This window comes from Nelumbo nucifera, chromosome 4 (assembly GCF_055504915.1).
Source record: "Nelumbo nucifera cultivar China Antique chromosome 4, China Antique-T2T, whole genome shotgun sequence".
NCBI classification, from domain to species: domain Eukaryota; kingdom Viridiplantae; phylum Streptophyta; class Magnoliopsida; order Proteales; family Nelumbonaceae; genus Nelumbo; species Nelumbo nucifera.
The window spans coordinates 82,866,891-82,889,907 of NC_142652.1; the positions used below are offsets into that span (position 1 = coordinate 82,866,891).

The following is a 23,017-nucleotide window of genomic DNA, read 5'->3' on the forward strand; positions in this document are numbered from 1 at the left end:
TGGCCAAACAAAGCAGCAGATCGAGCAGCGACGGATCTCCCCTGTTCATCTTGTTGAAGCTCTCCGAAAGCTGGCAGATCCGCCACTACTCTTTGTCGCTTGGTCTGACCAAAACACACAGCAAAGCAGCAGCGGATTTCCTGTGTGTTCTGTTATTCTATCCATGAACCCAACAAACGATGGAAAAAAGGAGAGAGAAAGAGGGAGAGGTCGATGGGGAAAAGAGAGAAAAATAAGGATTGTGAGAGAAATAGATCTAAAGGGTAAAATAGTCTTTTACCTTTTGTTAACGGGAATTAAGGGGTATTAACGGTAAGCGAAATATTAGTCAATTGTAAAAACAGTAGGGGTAGCATAAGTCAATTTTCAAACAATAAGGATATATTTAGTCAATTCACTAAATCATAAGGATAGTTTAATAAATTTACCCAAAAAAATAATAGGTCGATTTCAGTATAAATGTATGCAAATTAATTTACAAAATGGTAAAATGGGTATTTGGAATGACGTTTTCTGTTTGGGTCATTGACTAAAAGAAGGTTTTTGTCAAGTTCTTTAAAATTTTAGGGAGGTTATTGCTAAAAAAACTATAAGGGAGGTTTTTATGATTGTCATAAATTTGAGGGGAGGTTTTTATATTTTATCATTTATTTTATATAAATGTGCGATGAGTTCCTGTTACTTTCTTTAACTTTTGAATTTGTTGGAGCAGCTCCCGTCGCTGGAGAGAGGAAGAGGAAGAGGAAAGTCAGGAAAGAGAGGTTACGCAGGAACAAAATGGTAGGTTTTCTTGTTTATTCTAGCCCAGATAAATGATCGATCATGTCTATCTTCTTTCGTTAAGTTTTTGTCTGTAGAACTAGCGATCGATAAAATGTGTCTTGCTCTTTAAATTTTCTTACAAATTGCTTGATGCATATTATCAATTGGCACTTGTACCTGATACTGAGTTAGGGTTTTGATAAGTTCTGAGTTCATTTTTTATAGTTCTACGTCTCTGGTTAAAACCATTGATCATTGTATCATGTTTAACTACTTCCGTAGATGCCATCTTTACTCTTTAGGAAGCCAAACCTCACTTTTCTCTTACTTTAACTTCACTGGTTTAGTCATCTTATCATTCTTTTTCTGTATTTACACGTAAATAGAAATTTAGACATCCTTGGTTGGCAGCTTTGTTAAGTTGAATCATGTAGAAATGTAGACACCCATTGCCTTTTTTTGAGTGTTGTAGTTGTAGATTGTAAGAAGAGTTTGAGGAGTAATCATGCCCCCCAGTTGCAGAGTGACGGTGGGAAAGGGTTCCTTGATCATTTTGGTGAAATTGATGGGTTACATACATAAATTACACGTATAATGCATTAAAATCGAAATGCACTAAGCGCCGGTGTATATTTGATTAGTCTAATTTGAATGTAATTTGTGGCCTATCCTCTATGGAACCGTCAAGTTTGTTTTGTTCCTTGAGCGAATTAGTATTCTATTTCTGCTAAGCGCAGATCATGCGGCAATGCTTATATGAAAAACGCTGAATACCTTGGTTATTCGTTTTGAACCAACATATGGATCAAACACAATTTCAGCTCATTAATAGTGAACAGCAATATAGGTTGCACCACGTGATCAGAAATTCGTAGTAATGCTTCATTTTTTTCTTACTTGTAATGTTTATTTCTCTTGATTCTTTCTGATAGTTTTTGACATATAAGCAGTGTTTCATGGACATGGGCACGGGAATCAGAACCTGGCATGTGTCCAGGAGTCTGGCTAAGTGAACCCAAAAAACTAGGATTCATAGACACATCTCACATAAATAATATTTTATTTATACATAAAAAATTATGAATTTTATTCTTAGAATCCAAAGAACTTGTAAATATAACAACTTAAATAGCTAAATTACAATTTACCTCACAAGCTTTGCCTATTTGTCATGTTGCCGCACTAATTGCTTTCATTGCTTTCCTCATTTTAATGTTAACTGGAAAAGATCCAATAAATGATGTGTTGTAAGTTATGGGTAAACTGGAAGAATACAAATGCTAGGGTCACCTATTGAACAGTTTAAGTGGTTCAACCACTGTTATATAGAGATGTATTGAAAGCGAGGATTTGTAATTTTGGAGAGTCAACACAGCAGACATTTTTTGGCAAATCTGCCTTTGCATTGTAGCTGAGTCCAGCACATATTTATAAGATCCAGATCAATCAACTCATGGTCATGGACACATGTCAGTTGGCGTGTACCCTTCAAAAGGTGGTGTGTCCATGTAATGCTTTCTATAAATAGAAACTTTACAGAAATCCCTAGTACCTTTTCTCTGTGATATCATGTGAAATTCCTTGTACTCGATTTTTATGATATTTTAATTTTTAACGTATAAACTAAAACCTTCCTGCTTTTTTTTTCTTTCCCCCCTCTTTCTGAAGATAAGTTGAAGAGGTGCAAGTAAGGATTCAAGAATTAGCATTTGCTTTGGATTTGGGTAGCACCCTAGTGATGGAGTTCTGTTCAATGGTTGAACCACAATTATGTTTACAAGTATTTGAGTTGGTCCAATTGAGTTGATTATATTATTATCTACTTACATTGGTGTTATATGAACTGCTAACTGAGAAGAAAAGATTGTTGAAAAAAAAAATACTCCTACAATCAAAAATTGTTTCCCATATCAAGTGTAGTGGCCCGGGAAGGAAATTGAAGAATGTACTAATTTGAGGAAAAAAATTAGTATGACTTATGGAGTTTTTCTTTATCTTATTTCTCTCTAAAATAGGAATGTAGTTGCCACCTGTCCTCAATCACAACTAACTAGGTCAACTGCAGTGATCCCTCGCCTCAAAATGAATGCACCCATTCAAATATGAAGTGTCAACCTGGTAAAGCAGAAGCTATAGATTTAGTTAACAAGTTGCTCTGGTTGGGCAAGTACTTCAATTGTTATTATTAGAAGCATCTTTTGTTTTTCTTTGTTAAAGAGATAAGTTGCTTTACTGGCAGAAAGTATTTGAATCAAGAAGAAATGTCATGCAATAAATGCAACTAGGATCTCCTTTGTTCCAGAAAAGGAGTAATGTGGTAAAGCATTTTTAAGTATCAAAGTTAGTGCTGAAGGGGTGCTCTATTAACACTATTTCTCGATCTTCTAGAACAGACTTGTGATGGTAAAATCATAATTTTGAACTGACGTGAATAGTAGTTAATTCTTGTGATGGCAAAATCTTGGGCTGACAAATGTGAGAATCTTAGTAGTTAGTTCTAGTCTGAGGACTGCCATTTTGTGAAAAATTGGTAGTTAGGTTTTATCCAGTACACCCTTCCCAAGACCTTGGATAGTCAGAACCAGCATGGAGTAATGGCTTCTTTCTTCATGGTTGACATGCAATCCGAGGCGTTATGCAGCTTTTCTTTAAATTAGTTAGGTTGTGTTCTAAACATCGCACACTTGGGACAGGTCGACCTGATTGCATGATCCCAATCATTATAATCTCTTTTGTCATATCTTTATACGGGACTTAAGATTTTGAGTTTGTTTCAGTTCAAAACTTAAGCTTATTTTATATGTTATTCCAAGCTGTGGTTTCTATGGCTATTTTTCAAGTATATATGTTTTGTAGGATAATCTTATGAGTTTTGGTGGCAGGATGGACACGATTCAGAAGATCCTAAGCAAAGCACTGCAGATATGACAGTTTTTGTAAGTTCCTTAAGATTTTATATTATGAATACTTGGTTTCTATGCCTCCTTTTTTCTTTGTGGGAGAGGGGGTTCCAAATGCCCATTATCTGGCCTTGAGGATGGACTTGTCATGATTAAGTGGCCCGTCTCAGAATATAAAGGTTCTCCTTGTCAACTGTCAATCGGGTTGAGAGCCTTGAGTTATGTTACTGCATATTTTGCATAGTCAAGCTGTTAGATTAGGAGATTTCCTATGTGTGTCCCAAATAGACTAAGAACATTGATTGTCATTCTACTGCATTCTTTCTTTCCATAGTTGTTGGATTAGGAGATTATCCATGTGATTCCTACCAAACAGTTGCTATTGTATCTGCACATACCTTTTTTTTTTCTTTTTTTTGCTTCATGGGACTACACAATGGGGAGTAGCCCATCCTCCACTCCCTTAAACCCGCCAACCCTGGTGGCAGCAAGATTTGATCCCAGGTCTCTACTAGGAGTCAGAGATCCTACCAACTGAGCCACCATCAGTTGGTGTGCATTTTCAATTTATGGCATCCTAAAAGTCTTTAACTATTATTTTTGGGTCCCCAAGGGGAGTGGTCCAGTATAGGATAGCCAAATCATGGTGTACTGTGTACGGGTGTGCCAAATGGGTCGGGTTCGGTTGGGAATTTATTAAATTTTCAATGGGCCCAAGCCCTAACCTGAACGTGATGTAATTGGAATTCTTCAAATTGGGCAACCTGACTTGCAGCCCTAGTACCGGGCATATATCTATGTATACCTTGTTTATATTTTTATTCTTTCAATAATGATCAACAAAAATGATCAGTTACCAATAAAATAAAGATAAAAAGTTTAAACATTAGGAAACTAATTATTGAAGGAGACTCCAAGCTGTTTGTGGGTTGAGGAAGCAAAGTTGTGGAAGTACAATAATGAAAGAAAGAAGTTCAGGTGGTTGACAAAGGACATGGAAGTGAGGCTCCATTGGGTCAAAAAAGTGCTAATTCTTTAGCAGATGCCTTAGCCATGCAAGGGGTGGGGAGAGATCAATTCTTTCGGGTACAATTGTGAGAAAAAGGAAGAATTTTTAGGGGAGAGAGAAGTGATTTTATCAATCATAACTTTGTATTTTCACTCTATACTCGGTTTATATTTCGTCATTAATAAAATTCAAAGTTATTGATAAAAAATAAAATAAAATAAAGATGTGATTGATGCAAAAGAAAAAGTGAAAATCACATTCACTTGAGGTTCAAATTTATTTGGACTTTGGAGAAAAAGCTTGCATTGCCTGCGACTGTAGTCACTTAACAACTCAGCAATCCCAGTGAAAAATAAACACAACACTGTTTTCAATAAATCAACACATTACATCAGGTAGTTTTTAATTTCAAGCGGTTTCATGTTCACATTTCACTGGGGATTGCTGAATTGTTCTGCAACGACGGTTGCAGGTAATGTTTTCTCTCGGAGAAAATCGTTATTCTGTTTGTATCATGCATATGCTTACTTGTTTATTGGGTTTATTAGAGCATAGCTTTGGGCTTAACTGTATATTTTACTTGTTTTTCCAGGTGCAAAACCTTCTTCGACAGATGGTGAGTTTCTTATCCCATGTGTTTACACTGCTATTTACACCTGGAGTCCCCATCACCTATATTTCTTTTAGACTTCTCATTTGTTACTAAAATGTAGTTGTGGTCTTGCAGCAATCCAGATTCCAGACAATGTCTGATTCCATTGTCTCAAAGAATATCCTTTTCTATATAAATTCTATTTTCTCAAAGAATACCAGGGGCAACTTCATTATTCTGATGGACATGGTAAGAAGTCTGGTAGATAGGTAACTGCTTGGTGTGCAACTTGGGTCAGGTAAAAGGGCCATTAGTCTATGCTGGTACTGGCTCTCGGGGCATTCTCCTGAGATATGATATAAATGTGTTGCGTATGCCGGGTGGGGGGTGATCACTGATCAGGGCTGTAATCCAGTGGGTCTCTCCCTGATGACCTCCCAATCAAAAATTCAGTTTTCACAAAAGCATTCTAGTCAAAATTTCCTTCATTTCATTAGAGTTCAGATGACAAACAAGTAATTTAAATTTAGTTTTTGGCACTGAGAATAATGTGAATGGAGAAGATGTCCTTGGTTTCTTTAACTGCAGTGCACTCGATGAGATGGGTCACCGAATAGATGAGCTGGAGCAAAGCATCAACGACCTAAGAAACGAGATGGGTACTGAGGGCTCTCCTTCCCCTGTTGCTCCTCCTAAGCCAAATCCGGAAGAGGCCAAGTCATCAGATGTCCCTGCGTGATACACTGATACTTGGATCGTACTATGTGAAATTTGAAGGACTGAGTCCACCCACCCAATGCATTGTTTGTTTGTGTTCACAGGATTCTTTGAAAATTCAGTACTGCTTTAAAGTTTAAGCCACACATGTATGTGCCAAATTTTCTGGAGAATCCACTCCCAACACTTGAATAATATCTGTTTGTCAAAATTTTGCAGAGACAAAAACTGAGATTTGGAATTTGGATGATGTGCCAATCTGTGATTAGGGCCTAATAAGTTTTATAGGTAGTAGCCTATCTGCCAATTGTCAAGTGCCCATTTGGCCATGAATTCAGCCAAGCAGACCACACTTGACTCAGTCGTAGGCGACACGATCAAACTCCCCCATTTTTCAATATCTGAAGCATGAAGAGGAAGAATTATTTTTGGCCTAATTAGGATGAACTCTGTCTGATATGGGAGAGTACACATGAATATGTGGGGTATTCCATTTCATGGTCAGATTGAATATTTGAATTTTTCATACAGCACATATGGCCAAGGAGCTGATCAAAGTGGAGCATGAGTAGCAGAGCATCCAGTTGGTGGGCCACCTGTTAGGTGTGATTTGAAATGGAATAGGCCCAAAAGTCGAGAGTTTCCAGGATCTTTCCTCAAATCCTAACTTCCACGCATGTGGCGTGTAAAGTTGGAAAATTTTCCGTTCATCAGAGGCCTCATGGGCCAAGGCTGGCCGTTGGAAGTGTCGGTTGGCCCGACATGTTCCATCTCCCATGCCCTACACAGGCTCTCTTTTCGTGCAATTGATTTAGGTACCCTGCCCATATCAAAGTAGGTTACCCGCATCTCTATATGTACTCCTAATCTGACGTTAAAATAGGCTATGCTGACGTGTTATCCCTACTGAATCAAATTCCGTAATCAGCAATCATAGCGTTGAAATTGGAATAGAAGTTTTAGTCCAAAATTAAGGCTATGTTTGGTAAACATTACTGTTTATATCTTAAACGTTTAGGGTTTGATCAAAACAAATTGACATATAGGCCCCGTTTGTTTACTGTTATTTAATTTAATTGCGGTAAGTTGGTGATCCATATTGGGTCTTACACTTAAACAAAGTTTCCATAAGAATAATAGTTATTTGGGTAATTGATGGTAAAAGCAAACTCGGTAGAAAGGGGCATTACCGGCATAGTAGTTCAGTTTTGAAATGGCCCAATTTTCTGCATGATAACACAAGAGTACATAACTAGAATTTTCAGCCCAATTCTAAATGGACAAAGAGAAGCAGCCAAAAACATTTAAATAGAAGGCTCTCCAAACAGAGAACTCGTCCTCAGCTTTTAATAAGAAGTTAAGAACCTCCCTTTTAAAACAGCTTTTAATTTAATTTATTAAGGAAAGTAGAAAGGACTGATTAGTAACAACTCATTTTGTGAAAGAAAAGACTAAACAACTAACAACTATCTCTGTAAATAATTTGATCATGTAAGAGCCCACTTTTAATAATTGAGTGGGCAATGTGTCAAATATTGGCCCCCACAGATAGTTGGCGTTGATTTTGTAGGTGTTATGCCTCCATCATTAACAACCCCCACTACCACATAAAGAAATTAAGCAGCATCTTTCCTTTTTTTTTTTTTTTTTTTGATCAATATTAAGCATCTTTCCTGATTAGATCAGGGCCAGAGAAATTTGCTTGAGCCTTGAGTGAAATCCCAAAGCACAGATTTTTTTTAAAGCAAAGGATATCACAGAACGCAATAGCAGCCGTCGATTCTTGACAAACATTGATTGTGATTTTGTGATTTAATCTAAAAAATAAATGATTTGTGGGTCCATTGCCTCATCACCGTTACAGATTTTCTTTTTCATTGTCCCCCACATCCATGATGAATGACAGATTGACAGAGACAGAGAAAGTTTCCATAAGGATGAGGTAGAGGTTACCAATTATCATTCCTGATCACAAAAGAAGGAATAGATTTTCAAATTTTCAAAAATGTTTCTTAGAACTATTTTGCTGCTACACCTTCTGTACTGTCTAAAATCTAAATATAACCCAAAACTAATAAATGCGTGTATCCTACTTAAATTTATCTTCGTATTTGTGGTCATTATTAGATTTAGATCCCTAATTTTGAGCTCTCCACGCGTCAACCCTATCACCTCTGCTCCTGGAAAATAGTCAAAACGGCTTCTTTCATGGATTTTCACTTGCCAAAGCAAGCTTACTTCTTGCTTAAAAACTTGAGGAAGACGAATTAATGGTGTCCACTGTCCACTGTTCTGTTCCTGATTTCTATATAGATTTGCTTAAGATAGAAAAAAAAAAAGAAATCCACTTTTTTCTGCCTTTTCCTTTTCTTCCTCCACTCTTCCTATTCTTTCCTTCACCATACCTTTTCCCCTCGACTACAGTGGAAGAAGGAAGAGAGAAGAATTCAAATTTCAAACAGAAAAACAAGTTCCAGCACAAACCCATAACTAAAAGAAATGGCATTAATTCTATGGTAGACACAGACCCGCTAGATAGAGGGAGATGGACATCAATGAACACATCTCAGAATACCATGAAGAGAAAAACTGTTTTTTGAACTGTTCTATATGGATTTTAGACTGCCTAAACTCCAAAAACCCATTAATCCTTTCAATGTGCAGAGCAAAAGAAAAGATGATCTATATCAAATTATAAACAACAGAAACAAAAAAGAAGAAATATGTAAGTGAATAACAATGATGAAAAAAAAAGAATGTTTTACACAAGCAGCCAATTATAGTTATAATAACACCTCCAATATAATTCAAATCAAACACCCCCCTCCCCACCAGCTTCCTCCTCTCCTCTTCCTCTTGTATAACAATTAACAAACACCCCCATTAAATCCCAGAATAAGGATCAAAGAAATAAGTGAAAGGAAAACACAGAACTAGCTCCGGCACCGAGTGATGGCGCTGCAACCTCGGTTGTAGGGATTGGCTTGAGCTCCGGGTTTGCAATTGTAGTAAGATGCACCGCGTCGGGAGCAGGGTACAGTGTTGCGCTGCAGGGCTCCGTAGCTGATGTACTGGCTGGTTGCTAGAATGCGGCGGTTGATCTCGGAATCCATTTCGAACTCGTTGCCGCCGGCCATGCACTCCTCCATGGAGCCTTGGCAGGTCGATCTCGTCGGCAGCCAACCCAATTGGTACTCCCCGCTGGCATCAATGGTGGTAGAAGACGAGATAAGTAGAGCCGTGACGAAGACGACGAACATCACGAAAAACCCAGAAGAAGTCGCCATTGTCCTGTTCGGTTCCAAGCTCTTCCCTCTTCTCTCTCTCTCTGTCCTTCGCTGCTGCTGTGACATGAAGGATGGGCAGCCAGAAAGAGTTATAATGTAGTTCTACACAAAAAATTGACATTCATTTGTTGATTATTTACGAAAATGACACTTGATTCCTTCGTTTAGACTTCCTTCATGGGCACCCACTAACTAAATTAAATAAGAAAAAATGTCAGATGTAAAATTAAATTAAAAAATTATAATTGGTGGGTGCTGACTGCTGATTAATTGAATCAACACTGATGGGTTGGCTCTTACAATAAAATTAGACTTAAATTATCAAAATCAGAAAATTGAATTCAAGGATGAGATCAGACTGATTCACTGTCTGAGGGGCAATTTCGTAATAAAAATGAAAAATGTGGTTGTTAGATGGTGGGCTTAAGAGGGGGATTTAGTTGACCGAAGATTAATATTAAATTGTCATAAAAATTATAAAGAAAAAAAAAAAAAAAAAAAAAGAAGAAAGAATTGGGAAGAAGGCGGCAATGGCATCTAGGGCTTGCGAGTTGCGCCCTTTCCCGAATCCCAGATCCGTCCAAGAATCGGTTAACCGAAACACGTCTGACATCTCCTCCCATTATACCCTACCTTTTCCGTTACCGTTAACACGCTCGCCGACGTCGCCGTTAAGTTTAAATCCAACTTTTAACTGTTTGAACGGATGGGATGTGCAAGTGTACCATGGATCTTCATGCTGCTCAGTCAATCCTCCGTGCACGTGGAGCTAATCGTTCAATCACCAGGGTTTTGGTGCTGGATATTCAAGTGGGGACTGTGGGTGTGAATCCAAAATCCATGATGCGGGAAATATTTTTTAGATAACATATCTTTTTTATATCATAGTCGAATACGTGTTAGGATAGACGGTCTGGATCTACTAGAGTGTCATAAAAAAATGAAAGAAAATTGTAGACCCCAAAGATGGCTTGTTGGATGATGATAAGCATCTGATACAAACAAACGTATTTCCTTTTTCTGGGTGGGGGACAGCTACCGTATGAATAGTCAAAGACCCATATCTGCGCGACACGTGGAATATAACGGGATAGCTAAGACGACCATGATGTGGTGGATCACAGTTGGCAATTTTTTTGGGTAAAGATCACAGTTGGCAATTTTTTTGGGTAAAGATCACAGTTGGCTATAGTTATCATCTTTCTTTTCGTTTTTTTTTTTTTGGGTAAAGCAAGAGGAGCTATAACAGCGGGCCCATCCCCCAATGGCCCAACCCATAACCATAAGCCCCTACAAAATACATTAACACACTTCTACGCAAACACACTTGATGCATTTTGGGTGATTTATGATTTCTTTTATTTCACATTTTGTACAAAAGATCTATAGTAGTTTTAATGAACAAGAAAAAGGTAACAAAACAAGGGAGAAAATAATCCAAAGATAATTTTGTTATATAAAAGTTAATTAATAGGTAAATTGGTTGGTAAAGGTTAGTTTTGTCATTAAAAATAAAAATAACGGATATCAACCAATTTTATTATTTATACGTTTATATGTCATACAAAATATATATTTATCTTGATTTTGATGAGGGCTATAAGAATTAAATCCAAACATCATAAATCATAAATGATTTGATTAATGCATATTTGTCTAACTATAGCATGTGCTCTTATAAAATGCTACTTGATATAAGGTATATATATCAAATTAAAGTGTATAAGAGGAGGCTCTCTGAAATGTTGGAAAAGTCTGAATAACTTTAAAAAATGTTAGAAAAATGAAAAAAAATTCAAATAATAACCTAAAAGTGACTAAACCTGTTCATGGGTTGGGTCGGGCTTTCACTTTGTATTAACAGATTTTTCTAAGGCCTGAGTCCAAATTTTAGCCCATATTGTTATTACTGCTGAAGTAGCTGAATAGTGGGAGAGAGTGAGAAAGAGAGAGATTATAAAGAAAAGAATAAAAAATGTATATATTAAATTATAAATATATATATTTCAATAAATATTATATTATTTATATATTTTAATATATAATGCTGAGTTAGGCCGAGCTGGGCTCGAGCCGGGCTTTTTTGACAAATCCCGAGCCCGACCCAAAACATAGTCAGGCTTACTGTGTTAGGCCCGAAGTCTAATTACATGACCAAGCCCGACCGGGGTGCGGGCCGGGCCATTGGGCTACCCGGCCCATGAACAGGTCTAAGAGTGACCAGACAAAGCCAAACTTAGGATACACAAGGTTAGGGGCTACAAAATCATAGAGAATATATGGACATATAGATAGAAAAGTACTTTTATTATTGGAAGAAACAGTTTACATTGGAGGGCCTCAAAAAAGTTGAAAAGTCCTTCCGCCTTTCAAGTTGTCCCCATTAAGGTAAGAAAATTAGTGGCATCAGATATTTTAATCATTAAAAAGATTTAAATTAATTACGTTAAAGATGTCACAAGATTTTATCTACAGATCAATGCAGATTTTTGAATTTCACTGCAGATCTATAAATATTTAAAATGTCAAATACCCACATTCTATGCATCAATACTTGTCGGTAGATTGGCAACAATTCCGAACTAACACCTATCCTAACATTGGGCCTAAAAATTCTGACCCTGAGCTGAACCATCATTCTCCCTCTTACGCAGATAAAATAAAAAAAAAAAAATAGCATTGATTATATTGATATATATTCTGCCCAGTTTTTTGATATAAGGCTTATCAATATTTTGATCTTTGGCCTTTTTGGCGAGTGGAGAAGAGAAAGGGGATTAATGGTAACTTAGGGAAATTATTAATAGAATATTTAAAGGGGTTTGTTTTGAAGTTTTTGGGATTAATTAAAAGTTAGAAGAAGTTATAGATATAAATTTCGATAAGAAAAAGGAGAAAAACATGTAATAAAATAAAAAAGAGGGAACGGCGCGTTATCCGCGTAAAGAAGAAGAGGCGACGTTGGTTGTTGTGTCGTGTTGAGACCTGATAGTGGGGCCCAGCGCAGATCGCTAGGGCGGTGTTTGCGCGTCTACAAAAATGGAAAAAAAAAATTATAAAACTTTGGGCAAGCCAGCTGTCGTCGTATATTAAATTTATTACTATTAATTAATGCAAATTACTATCAGAACAATTAATCGTTTCACGTAAGTGGAATTAAAAATTTAAAAAGAAAAAAATAAATTCATGCACGACTGTTGCTCAGTGGATGCTGACCGCTCAGGCCGGAGGTCAACATGTCAAATTAGAAGTTTGGGTGTGTTTGGAGTTGAGTTGTGAGATTTTAGGGGAATAGTTAATTAACTGGTAAGCCGTATGTAGTAGTGGATTGGATTGGATTTTAGCTGTAGAAATTGAGATGCTTGGTAAAAGAGAAATAGGTTGACTTGTTTTTCCCACCGAGTTGGTTTACATCTATTTTTAATGATCATCGTTCTTTAATTTCTTTTAACAATTTTGATTTTTTCATTTGTTATTTGTTTTCTAAAATCTTCATTTATAATACAATACTCCCTTATTACAATTTATTCAGTTAAAATCAGAATAAAATGAATCAAAAATTTTAAAACCAAAATTTATACAAAATTAGATCGAAACCAAAAAAATGAAAAACTGAAATAACCAAAAAATTGTATATTTTAATATATAATTTATTATATATATTAATATATTATATAAATAATAAAGTTCAATTAATTCAATATTTTTGGTTAACCAAATTTTCAAACCTGAAAACCAAAATCAAAATCAAAATTTTCAGTTCATTTTTTCAGTTTTAAGTGAACAATGCACAATTCCATTAATCTGTTATTGTTCCCAATTGTACAAATAGATAAAAATTTATGAGGTGGGGGGAATTTGAAAATTTACCCTTTTTTCTATTATTGTCTCGGCTTTGCATCTCTATCATTTGGGTGGATATCAATGAATTTGACTTTCTCCAAATTTGCACCTTACAAATTTGTATTCGTATTCCAACCAAACGCAGTTTAAGGGAATTAATTCAGTGACGGTGGCTTTTAACTAATGCTCAATTGGCTATGAGTACAAATATAATGTTTGGGTATATAGTATACAAGGTTTTGCATTGTACATATTTGTATTTATGCTCTTTAAACTGAGCGTAAACCTTGTAATATCAAAAGTTTTTTTTTTTTTTTTTTTCTGTGCTACAACATTGTGGGCTAGGGTGTCAATTGGATTGGATTTGGTCCAATCCGATCCAGTACAATGTAAGTCCATTAGAAATGGACCAGGTCCAATCGAATCCAATGAATATTTTGGATCGGTCCAATTCAATGTCTAGACCGTTCAATATGTTCAAATTGGTTTTAATTCAAACCTGGTCCATTGATACTTAATTATATTCTTATCTTCTATCAATGGATCAGATATTGACTTAATCCAACCCAATCTAATATAAATTCATTACAAATGGATCAGATCCAATCCAATCCAATAAATACTTTCAACCATTAAATTTAGACTAGTCCAATTCAATATTTTTTGTTGGTCTGTCCAAATTGATTTTAGTTTAAACGGGGTCCAATCCTAAATCGGTACATTGATACCTCTAATTGCGGGGCTAACGTCACCCTTAGAATTCACGGAACCTAACATATAAAGTTGTATTCTCAACTTCTCACCATCAGTATGATAATCGATGTTCTAACCCCAGTCAAAGTCAAAATTCTTAATTCTTTCATTTTATGATATTTCTCATTCAGATTCATGTAAGACGGAACAATTTAGATCTATTGTTTTAAGTTGGGAGTCATCTAGCAATATTCAAAAGTAAAAAAGTAAGAGTGATGTTGCAAAGGGCTCAAAGTTGAAGGATGGAGAATTTTTAGCTCAATTCTGAACCATTGATTAAGTGGAAGATCACAGTGATCAGGAACCACCACCATTGAAGGGTAAGCGCGTCTTATTATTTTCATGCAAAATCATGTAGATGATATTTTGCATGCATTAAACTAAGTCAGTAGTTTTGTATTAACTAAACAAGTTAATACATGAAAGCTCCAAAAACATTCTAAAATTGATGTGATAGAGATAGAGCAAACATAATTGAATGGTGCTTACATACATGATGATATTTGGTACATACACAGAATGTTTAGATGGGACCTACTAATTAAAGGGGTGGGTGCCCATACCCAGTACCCTTGTCTTATAATAAAAAGTTGAGACTGAGACATGAATATATATATAGAAAAACAGGTTGGGAGCTGGGACTAATTTTGGGAGGGTGAAGAGAGCAAAGAGCACACCAATAGAAAAGAAGATACAGGTTTTGATTCAGCAATTCTAGCCAAAAGGATGGATACAACCTAAATGATAATACGGCCATCAATGTAATTAGCAATATACCCACATCCACGAATCATGAGGATAAATCAACCAAACCCAAACGCTTAAATGAGGGTCTGTTTGGTTTATAATCGGAATAGTTTATTCCTATAATTTATTTGGTCCAGGCAAGAATGAGAATGAGAATTAAAATAAGCAGAAATGAGATTTCATTCCTAAGGGAAGAACATGGAATGGTCATTCCCTTAAATGGGAGAATGCCATTCCAGCAGAAATAAAAATGGGATTCCAATTCTATCTAACCAAATAGTTAGAATCCAAATAATCTATTCCGATTCCTCCCATTCCAGACTTCCATTCCTACAAACCAAACGGACCCTGAATATCTACGCTTTCTCTCAATACATAAAGAAAGGGACAGCTCAGCTCAATGTATAAATCTTGTCTCAATGTGGGGTCTGAGGAAGGACAGGTGCAGACAAGCTTACCCTTACGCATATGAAAAAGCTGTTTCCAAGATTTAAACTTGGATCGCCCAAATTATAATAAAGCAATCCAACCATTGCGCAAGAGTACGTAGAGTTGAAGCGTGTGGGTACTGGCTACAGGGCATGGACGATCTTCACAAATGACAAATGACAAATCACAATCAGGTGGGGTAGGGCGCTTTTAGCTTTGACCACCACTGTCGATTTGCACGCGCATGTACCATGCATTCACCACCTTTTCGTGTTTGTTTGGACTAAATGAGTTGTTGGCTTCGCTTTGATTCAATGTTATTGTATCATGTTCATGATAAAAGATCAGAGAAGTGCTTTATTTTTTATTATTTTATATAATAAAATATCAATATATACCTTAGCAATGGTTCAGCAATTAACATTTAGGATCAGTTTTAGGGGGGTTCAACAACTCCTTTCTTTTATTTCCTTCGTGGGTGAGGACAGAGCGGTAGAGGTGTCGATTGGACTGGATTTGGTCCAATCCAATCCAGTCCAATGTGAATTCATTACAAATGGACCAGTTCCAATTCAATCCAATGAATAATTTTGGATTGGTCTAATTTAATGTTTGGACTGTCTAATTTGTTCAAATTCATTTTAATTTATCTTGGTTTTAACCTAAATCCAATCCATTGACACCTATATTCTTATCTTATATCGATGGACTAGATATTGGCTTAATCCAACCAAATCCAATATAAATTTTATTACAAATGGACCAGGTTCAGTCCAATCTAATAAATATTTTAGACTAGATTGATTCAATCCACTATATCTTTTCCAATCAGTCCAAATTGATTTTGGATTAGACAGGTCCCGTCCAAAACCAGTCGATTGACACCCTTACAAAGCAGCATGCATGTGAGATCCATTAACCTTACAATGGAAATCCTACAATTTTGGGGATCTGATCATATACCTTCATATTCAAAGGGATGTCAAGTGACCATTTACTATTGCTCACCGGTGGTTCAATAACAATCAAGCAGTACCGAGTATTGTATCGGACTAATTGAATATGGATACGGATACAGATACGCTTTGGAAACGCATGAATACGAATGAAAGATATAGAAACGCTTGGATACGCTACGGAAATGTATACAAATCGCATAATTACATTAATAATACTAAACTAAAAGTTGAATTATCTATGAATAAGATACAAAACATGAGAAATGCATGCTTCAATAGGTTATATGAAGAGAAATATTACAATAAACAATGTCCACACACTAGAACATTCAAAACTTCATATAGTAATTATCACTCTTTCAATTTTTATAATTATAATTTTAAATTTTTATTAATTTTTGGAAATATTTATTAATTTAGTATTTTTATTTAAATAATAACTCTTTTTTAAATAATAAATATATTTTCATTTAACATATAATTGTAAAATAAAACAAATAAATCATTTAAGGTAGATAAAATAAATTATTTATAATTTTTAGTTTTTATTAAATTTTTTGGGGAAATTAAATCTTAAATTATTCATTTCAGTTTTTATAATTATAATTTTATGTTTTCCATTAATTTTGTTGGGAAAATTAATTTATTTAGTATTTTTATATAATAACTATGTTTTCATTTTTAACATATAATTTTGTGTAAAATAATATATATATATCAACTAAGGTATATGAAATATATTATATTTATAATTTTTAGTTTTTACTAAATTTTTTGAAAAATTAAATCTTAAATTATTTATTCTGGTTTTCATAATACTATTTTTTAATTTTTATTAAAGATGAAAAACAATCCAAAAGTAGTCAATATACAATTTTATCAAACTAGGCACAGATACGCCTCCATGTCAGTGCATCAGACCGATACGAAGACATATCATGCCGAAACACATGACTCATGAGATACGTATCCAATCATGGATACAAATTGCCCGTAGTGAGAGTATCTTATCGATACCCAAAGCTCAGGCCCAATATAGTGTAAAATCTTCAAATTGAAAACCCAACTTACAATCATATGCCGTAATAGTCTTCAATGCCCATAGTTATATCATTTATGGATTCGACTATGATACCGGATCAAAAGACATGATATTGGAAAAACTTGCAACAAATCAACTGGAATCATAAAAGTGATAATTAGGTGGGTTTTCATTAAAATTCATGGAAAACCTTTCTAATATCATATTTTTCCGGTATCATAAATTTTCTCATCATTCATAACTTCATATATCGAAACCCCAAGAAGATGTTGATAGTAGGTGGTCTTCACTACAGTTGCAAGAAATAAATTAACACCGATTGCTACATATGTATGTGATGCAATTAATTCTTGCTGGTTATAGAATTAGGGTTCCATCCAGCAATTAAAATACATAGTAATGAAAATTAAACAAGGGTATATATGCATGTCATACAGAAACAGCAAACTCAGAAACATATACTTTATATGACAACGACGCTAATGCAAACTGTTTCATAAATCATACAGACACAGCTAATAACAATCACAATAAAACCAGCTCACCACCCTTCCTTGTACAAGGACCAAGAAGGAAGACTAAGCACCACCTCCTTCTCTCTGTACAAGGAAGACTGGAAGAGCAGTTGCTGCTCTCCTATATCTTATTTTCTTCTGAATGAAATGTAAAGGAAGGACAACTAACTAGTTCGGCATTGAGATATTTTGCTGCAACCGCGGTTGTAGGGATTGGCTTGACCTCCTGATTGGCAGTTGTTGTAGTAGGATGTACCGCGTTGCGAGCAGGGAACGCTGTTGCCACTCTGAAGTGCCCGATAACTGATGTAATCGGTAGTTGCTAAAATGCGTCGGTTGCTTTCAGAGTCCATGTCGAATTCTTTTCCACCCAGGCACTCAGCGATTGTGCCTTGGCAGCTGGTTTTCAGTGGAAGCCAATCTAGTTTGCTATAAACCCCACTAGCCTCAACGCTGTAGGGTGAGGATGTAATCATCAGAGCACTGATAATCAAGGTGGCGACCACCATACAAAGCCCAGAGGAGTTTGCCATTGTTGTCTACTCCAAGCTTCTCCGTCTATCTCTCTGTGCAGAGAGGAGGGATGGGTGGTCTGGGTTTATAAGGACATTTGGGTTTGGGATTTGACATTGGTTTAGTACAACATTTGCACACTTGCCACTTGACTTGGTTATGGTATAAACTCTGGAATGAGTCTTTCAACAACCACTGTTATTAATTTCCTTTTGCTTGTTCTAACAAAGTGGGGAAGAACAATAAAAAATTAAAGGAAGAAATAAAGAAAGATGGGGTGTAAAGATGCCCAATTCAACGATAAGGCTACAAACAGCTTAAATTTAATCCCATTAAGGGTGACCCAAATTTGATCCATTTATAGTTGGATAAAATATGCTCATATATAATTAAAATTTAATAATATTGTATCTATCAATAAAGTTGTTTAAAATGTTATATTTTTATTAAATTTTCTTAGGTTCAAGTTTCATATAACTAATTTTCAATTAACTTTGTCCAAAAAACATAGTTCCAAAGTCCCTTTGTTCATTTTATTAATAAATACCCAATTACAATCTGAATTCGATTCAACATAATGGATAAGATCCAATTCGAATTTGAAGATAAATGAATTAAATTTGGGGATTCATTTGGCAGCCCTATTCAATGATTCATGGACTCGATTCCATGCAGTTTCATCTTTGGCTGTTGTTGGGTCTATTTTTGGAACGAGGATGATGATAACTTTTCATGGTGTTACATGTAACATAAGCTTATCAATGATCTAAATCACATATTATTAACTTTCTTTAGTATAGATTGGTTAAATTTGATATTCAATTATATTTGTGGAAGGAGAAAAGGAGTTTGAAATACTACTGATGAATGTTGTTAAAACGTCAGATTATTTGGTAGGGTTAGGTTTGATTTATGTGATTAAACCAAATAGTAGTTTTGCTTTTGCAAATTATTGCAATTACATTAAACAGCAGAAGGTGACACTTGCACTGTTGGTAAGTGGTCCAAAAGCTAAGAGGAATTGTAGTTAATATGACTTCACTTAAAATTGATTAATAACTAATGTAAGGATTGGGGAATTGATATGGAACAAAAGTGCACCAATTTCCATCCAAATCCATTCCCTCAAGAATTAGCCTGACTTACCCTTGATGGATCCATGTGGGGGGGCATCATGTTTGTAACTTTTTGTTTCATGGGTCTCATTTCATCATGTCTGTAGGGCGAAGAACCCAAGAGTTGCACACAATCGTTGTTTAGGGAATTTGTGGAAAGTTGTCGATCGACGGCAAACTAACACAAAAAGTCAAGAACAAGCACGTGGGCTTAGGAGTACTGTGGTTATTCTGTATCCTCCATTCGTCTCCTTCATGCATAATTATAGAAAACCTAAAATCTGACCTTTTCAAAACCTACCAAAAGGAAATATTCTTATACATTTACACCAAGTGATAAGATAATTAAACATTGCTGAAATGGCACATTCCCTCCCTTTTTTTTTTTTTTGACCTTTCTAAACCTACTACGAGAATTGTGTGTATGTGTGCGAGAGAGATTGAATAACAGGTTTAGGTGAATATTTGGTTCAGAGGTCAAAGTCCGTGATTTTTATTCAATTCCATATAAAATAAAACAATTTAGATCTCTAAACCTAATCTTGAAAAGAGAAGGTAAGAGTAACGTTGTTTCATGCAAAATCATATAGAAGGGAAGAAAACTCGCTCTGATAACACGACTGTAGCTACTAGTTTTGTATTTAACTATTTATATTGGACGATGATAATAGAAAATTTTATATTATTAGAGCTAGAAAAAACATTCCAAAAATGAATGTTGTAATAGACCAAACAAAATCCAATCATGCATACGCATGCTGATTTTTGGTGCACAGAATGTTTTACATGGGACCTACTAATAAAGGGGTGTGACGTGTCACTGCCTTTTTAGAAAAAGGGGGTGCCAATTGGGTGGGCTGGGCTGGGTTTAATTTCAACCTAGGCCTAACCCTAATAATTGGGCTAAGGCCTGAGACTTGCATCAAGCCCAATCTGTTCAACTCAGGTCCAATTTACAATGAAATTTGATGCACTTGGGTTGGGCTTGGTCCAGGGCTAGGATTTGGTTGCTCATTCAGCCCAAACTAAAATTTGATATAAAGTATATATACATATATAAAATATGTATGTATGTATCTATATATGTCATGCAAAAGTGTGTTTATGTATATATGTATGTATGCAAATTTGTGTTTATATATATGAATGTATACAGTCGGGCTGGGCTCCAGTTGAGATAAAATTGGACCTGATTTGATTAGGGTTCAACGTACCTACTAAGGACTAGGCCTGGGCTCAGCCTGAAACATAAAAACCAAACATTTGGACTCAGGCCCAGTCCGATGAACAAAAATCCAAGCTCAACCCATGTAAAAATGCTGGTTGGATCAGTTTGGGCTTGGATTATACCCATGTAAATTGCACCCTTAAAAAAAATGAGAAGAAAAAATGAGAAACAATGGGTTTGATTCAACAAATCTATCCAGAAGGATGCAACATGATACCAACACTGTAATTAGTAATTTCTGCCCACAACCACATTGAAGGAAAAAGTAGGGATACAAGGTTTATAAAGGTTTCCCTACTTTTCCCTTTTTTTCTCTATCTTTTCCTTCAAACCAAACATAGCCTTAATGTTATTGTATGATATTCATCTCTGTAGTTTACAAAAGTTATAATTTTTTATTTTTCTATTTTTGGAATAAAAATATCAACACATACCTTTTAACTGTAAACATTTATTTAATTAACGTCCTTAAAACAACAACAAGAAATCACTGGGTTTGTGGGTTCATCAACAGCTCGGGTTGGGTTGGGTTTGTGGGTTCATCAACAACTCCGATTGGGTTCGAGTTGACCCCAGGTGGCTTGGCTTTCAATACAGGAATATATGCATGTCTTATACAAACTAACAGTAAAACCAAAACAACGACTTCAAATGCAAATTACTATTTCATTATTCATAGAGACACAGCCAATGAAGACAGTCACAGCAACACCCACCAATTGACCATCACAGCCTTCCACGTACAAAGGGACCAAGTGTAGTATAGTTCCTTCCTGCTCCTACATCTTATTTCCTTCTAAATGAAATGCCAAGGAAGGAGGATTGGTTTGGCTAGAATCCGAAACAATCCAATAAGATAATACTTAGGCCTTGTTCGTTTTTCAGTAAGTTATTTATCCGAATAAATGCACTTATCTGGGTAAGTCTTTCTTGGAAAATATTTGCTCAGGTAGTGTATTTATCCATGTTCTTTTATTTTTCATGTAAATAAGGCAATGTCCATTTTATCCATAAAAATCCATTATTAAAAGGGGCATTTTTGTCCCATTCAAGTGTTGGTAACTTTTCCCCTAGGTGGGAAAGTTATTTACCCACCTAGGAGATGGGTATCACTTACCCGGATAAGTGATACCCAGGAAAATAAACTTTCCCTGGTCCCCATATAAATTTAAAATAATAACATGTGATTCTTGGTCTATGGGAACCAAAATCCCATTGACCAACTCTCCCCCTCTCAAAATCCAGAAAAAGAACGCCCCCTTACTATGTATGTATGTATGTATATATGGTTTGGGTCAGGTCTGAATTGGTTTGGGACCGGATAGAACCAGTTCCAAATCAATAATAATTGAGACAATATATTAAAAACCGGAATTGACACATCAGTACTGATCCTGGAACCAAAAACCTACCCAATCGGTTTGGGTCCATCAGATGATACCTAACTCATTGACAGCCCTAAATTCATGGCCAATGATTCATCAACTCAATTCAGTGCAGTTTCACCTTTGGCTGTTGTTGGGTCTATTCTTGGAAGGCGGATGAGGATAACTTCCATGCTGTGACATATAACATAAGCTTATCAATATCTCATATTATGCATTTTCTTTTATTGATAAAAGCAGCTGTTAAATTTGATATTCAATTATAGTTGTAACAAGGAGAAGAGGAGCTTTGAAATACTATTGTTGTTGTTAAAACGTCAGATTATTTGGTGGGGTTAGGTTTGATTTATGTGATTAAACTAAATAATAGTTTTGCAATTACATTAGAGAACAGAAGTTAAGTGGTCCAAAGCCAAGAAGAATGTTGTTTTATAGTTGACTTCACTTAATATTGGTTATTGAGTTAGGGAATATGGAAGAAAAGGACACCTTTTTCCTTCCAGCAAATTCATTACCTCAAGAATGTTATTATATTAACTTAAAACAGGCCCAATTGATATTAGAGAAAATCTTTCATTAAAATTAACCCGTTCAAAACCTACCAATAGGAAATATTCTTACATAGCCATAATTAAACATTGAGAGGACACATTCCCCTCCATATTTTCTTTCCTTGATCTTTCTAAACCTACTACCAGAACTCAGAGAGAAAGAGAATGTCTTAGTACATCAAACTTTTTTTTTTTGTATTAATTTTTGGACTCAAAAACCTCGTTCTTGGGCCCAAGGACATCATTAGGGATGATAATTTTGTAGGAATTTTTGGATACTCAATCCATCCGGACCCTAATAGGACCTAATTACCAAAACACTATAGGGTTTCGGTTTTGTCCTTGGAATACCTGATGCCTGAGCCTAATTATATTTAGCATAGGTACCCACTCTCATTACCTAATTATAAACCCATGTATATATTGGAAATTTATGGTGCTGGAAAGACATGATACGGGAAGAACATGAACTGATCAAAACTCTTATGAATTTTAATCAAAAATCATCTAATTTATTACCACTTTTATCATACCAGGTTATAAGTTATTTTGGTATATAATCAAACCCTAGTAAATGCATTTTATGTGTTTTATAAGAAATAAGTAAAAAGGATTAACAGAGGATTCAAATCCTTCCCCTTGTCTCCCATTATAGAGTCCAGATCTCCTA

The 23,017-nt window shown here is 35.5% G+C and overlaps 2 protein-coding genes across 2 annotated transcripts; one reads left to right on the forward strand and one right to left on the reverse strand.

Moving 5' to 3' along the window:
• Positions 1-645: 645 nt before the first annotated feature.
• Positions 646-6,230, forward strand: LOC104606142 (heat shock factor-binding protein-like). Its single transcript, XM_010271200.3, has 5 exons — positions 646-780; positions 3,645-3,698; positions 5,264-5,287; positions 5,399-5,441; positions 5,857-6,230. Exons 1-5 carry the CDS (start codon positions 661-663, stop codon positions 6,000-6,002), a joined length of 387 nt encoding a protein of 128 aa, XP_010269502.2. The 5' UTR covers positions 646-660; the 3' UTR covers positions 6,003-6,230.
• A 2,409-nt stretch (positions 6,231-8,639) lies between these two features.
• Positions 8,640-9,341, reverse strand: LOC104606140 (rapid alkalinization factor-like). The gene has a single exon (XM_010271198.3). It carries the CDS (start codon positions 9,331-9,333, stop codon positions 8,914-8,916), a length of 420 nt encoding a protein of 139 aa, XP_010269500.3. The 5' UTR covers positions 9,334-9,341; the 3' UTR covers positions 8,640-8,913.
• Between the last annotated feature and the right edge of the window lie 13,676 nt (positions 9,342-23,017).

Bases quoted from the DNA above. Each gene is read 5' to 3' on its own strand.
- LOC104606142 (XM_010271200.3), top strand. From the start codon at position 661: ATGTGCGATGAGTTCCTGTTACTTTCTTTAACTTTTGAATTTGTTGGA. The intron at 5,288-5,398 runs GTGAGTTTCTTA...GTGGTCTTGCAG, and splicing joins AAAACCTTCTTCGACAGATG to CAATCCAGATTCCAGACAAT. The intron at 5,442-5,856 runs ATATCCTTTTCT...ACTGCAGTGCAC, and splicing joins TGATTCCATTGTCTCAAAGA to TCGATGAGATGGGTCACCGA.
- LOC104606140 (XM_010271198.3), bottom strand. From the start codon at position 9,333: ATGTCACAGCAGCAGCGAAGGACAGAGAGAGAGAGAAGAGGGAAGAGC.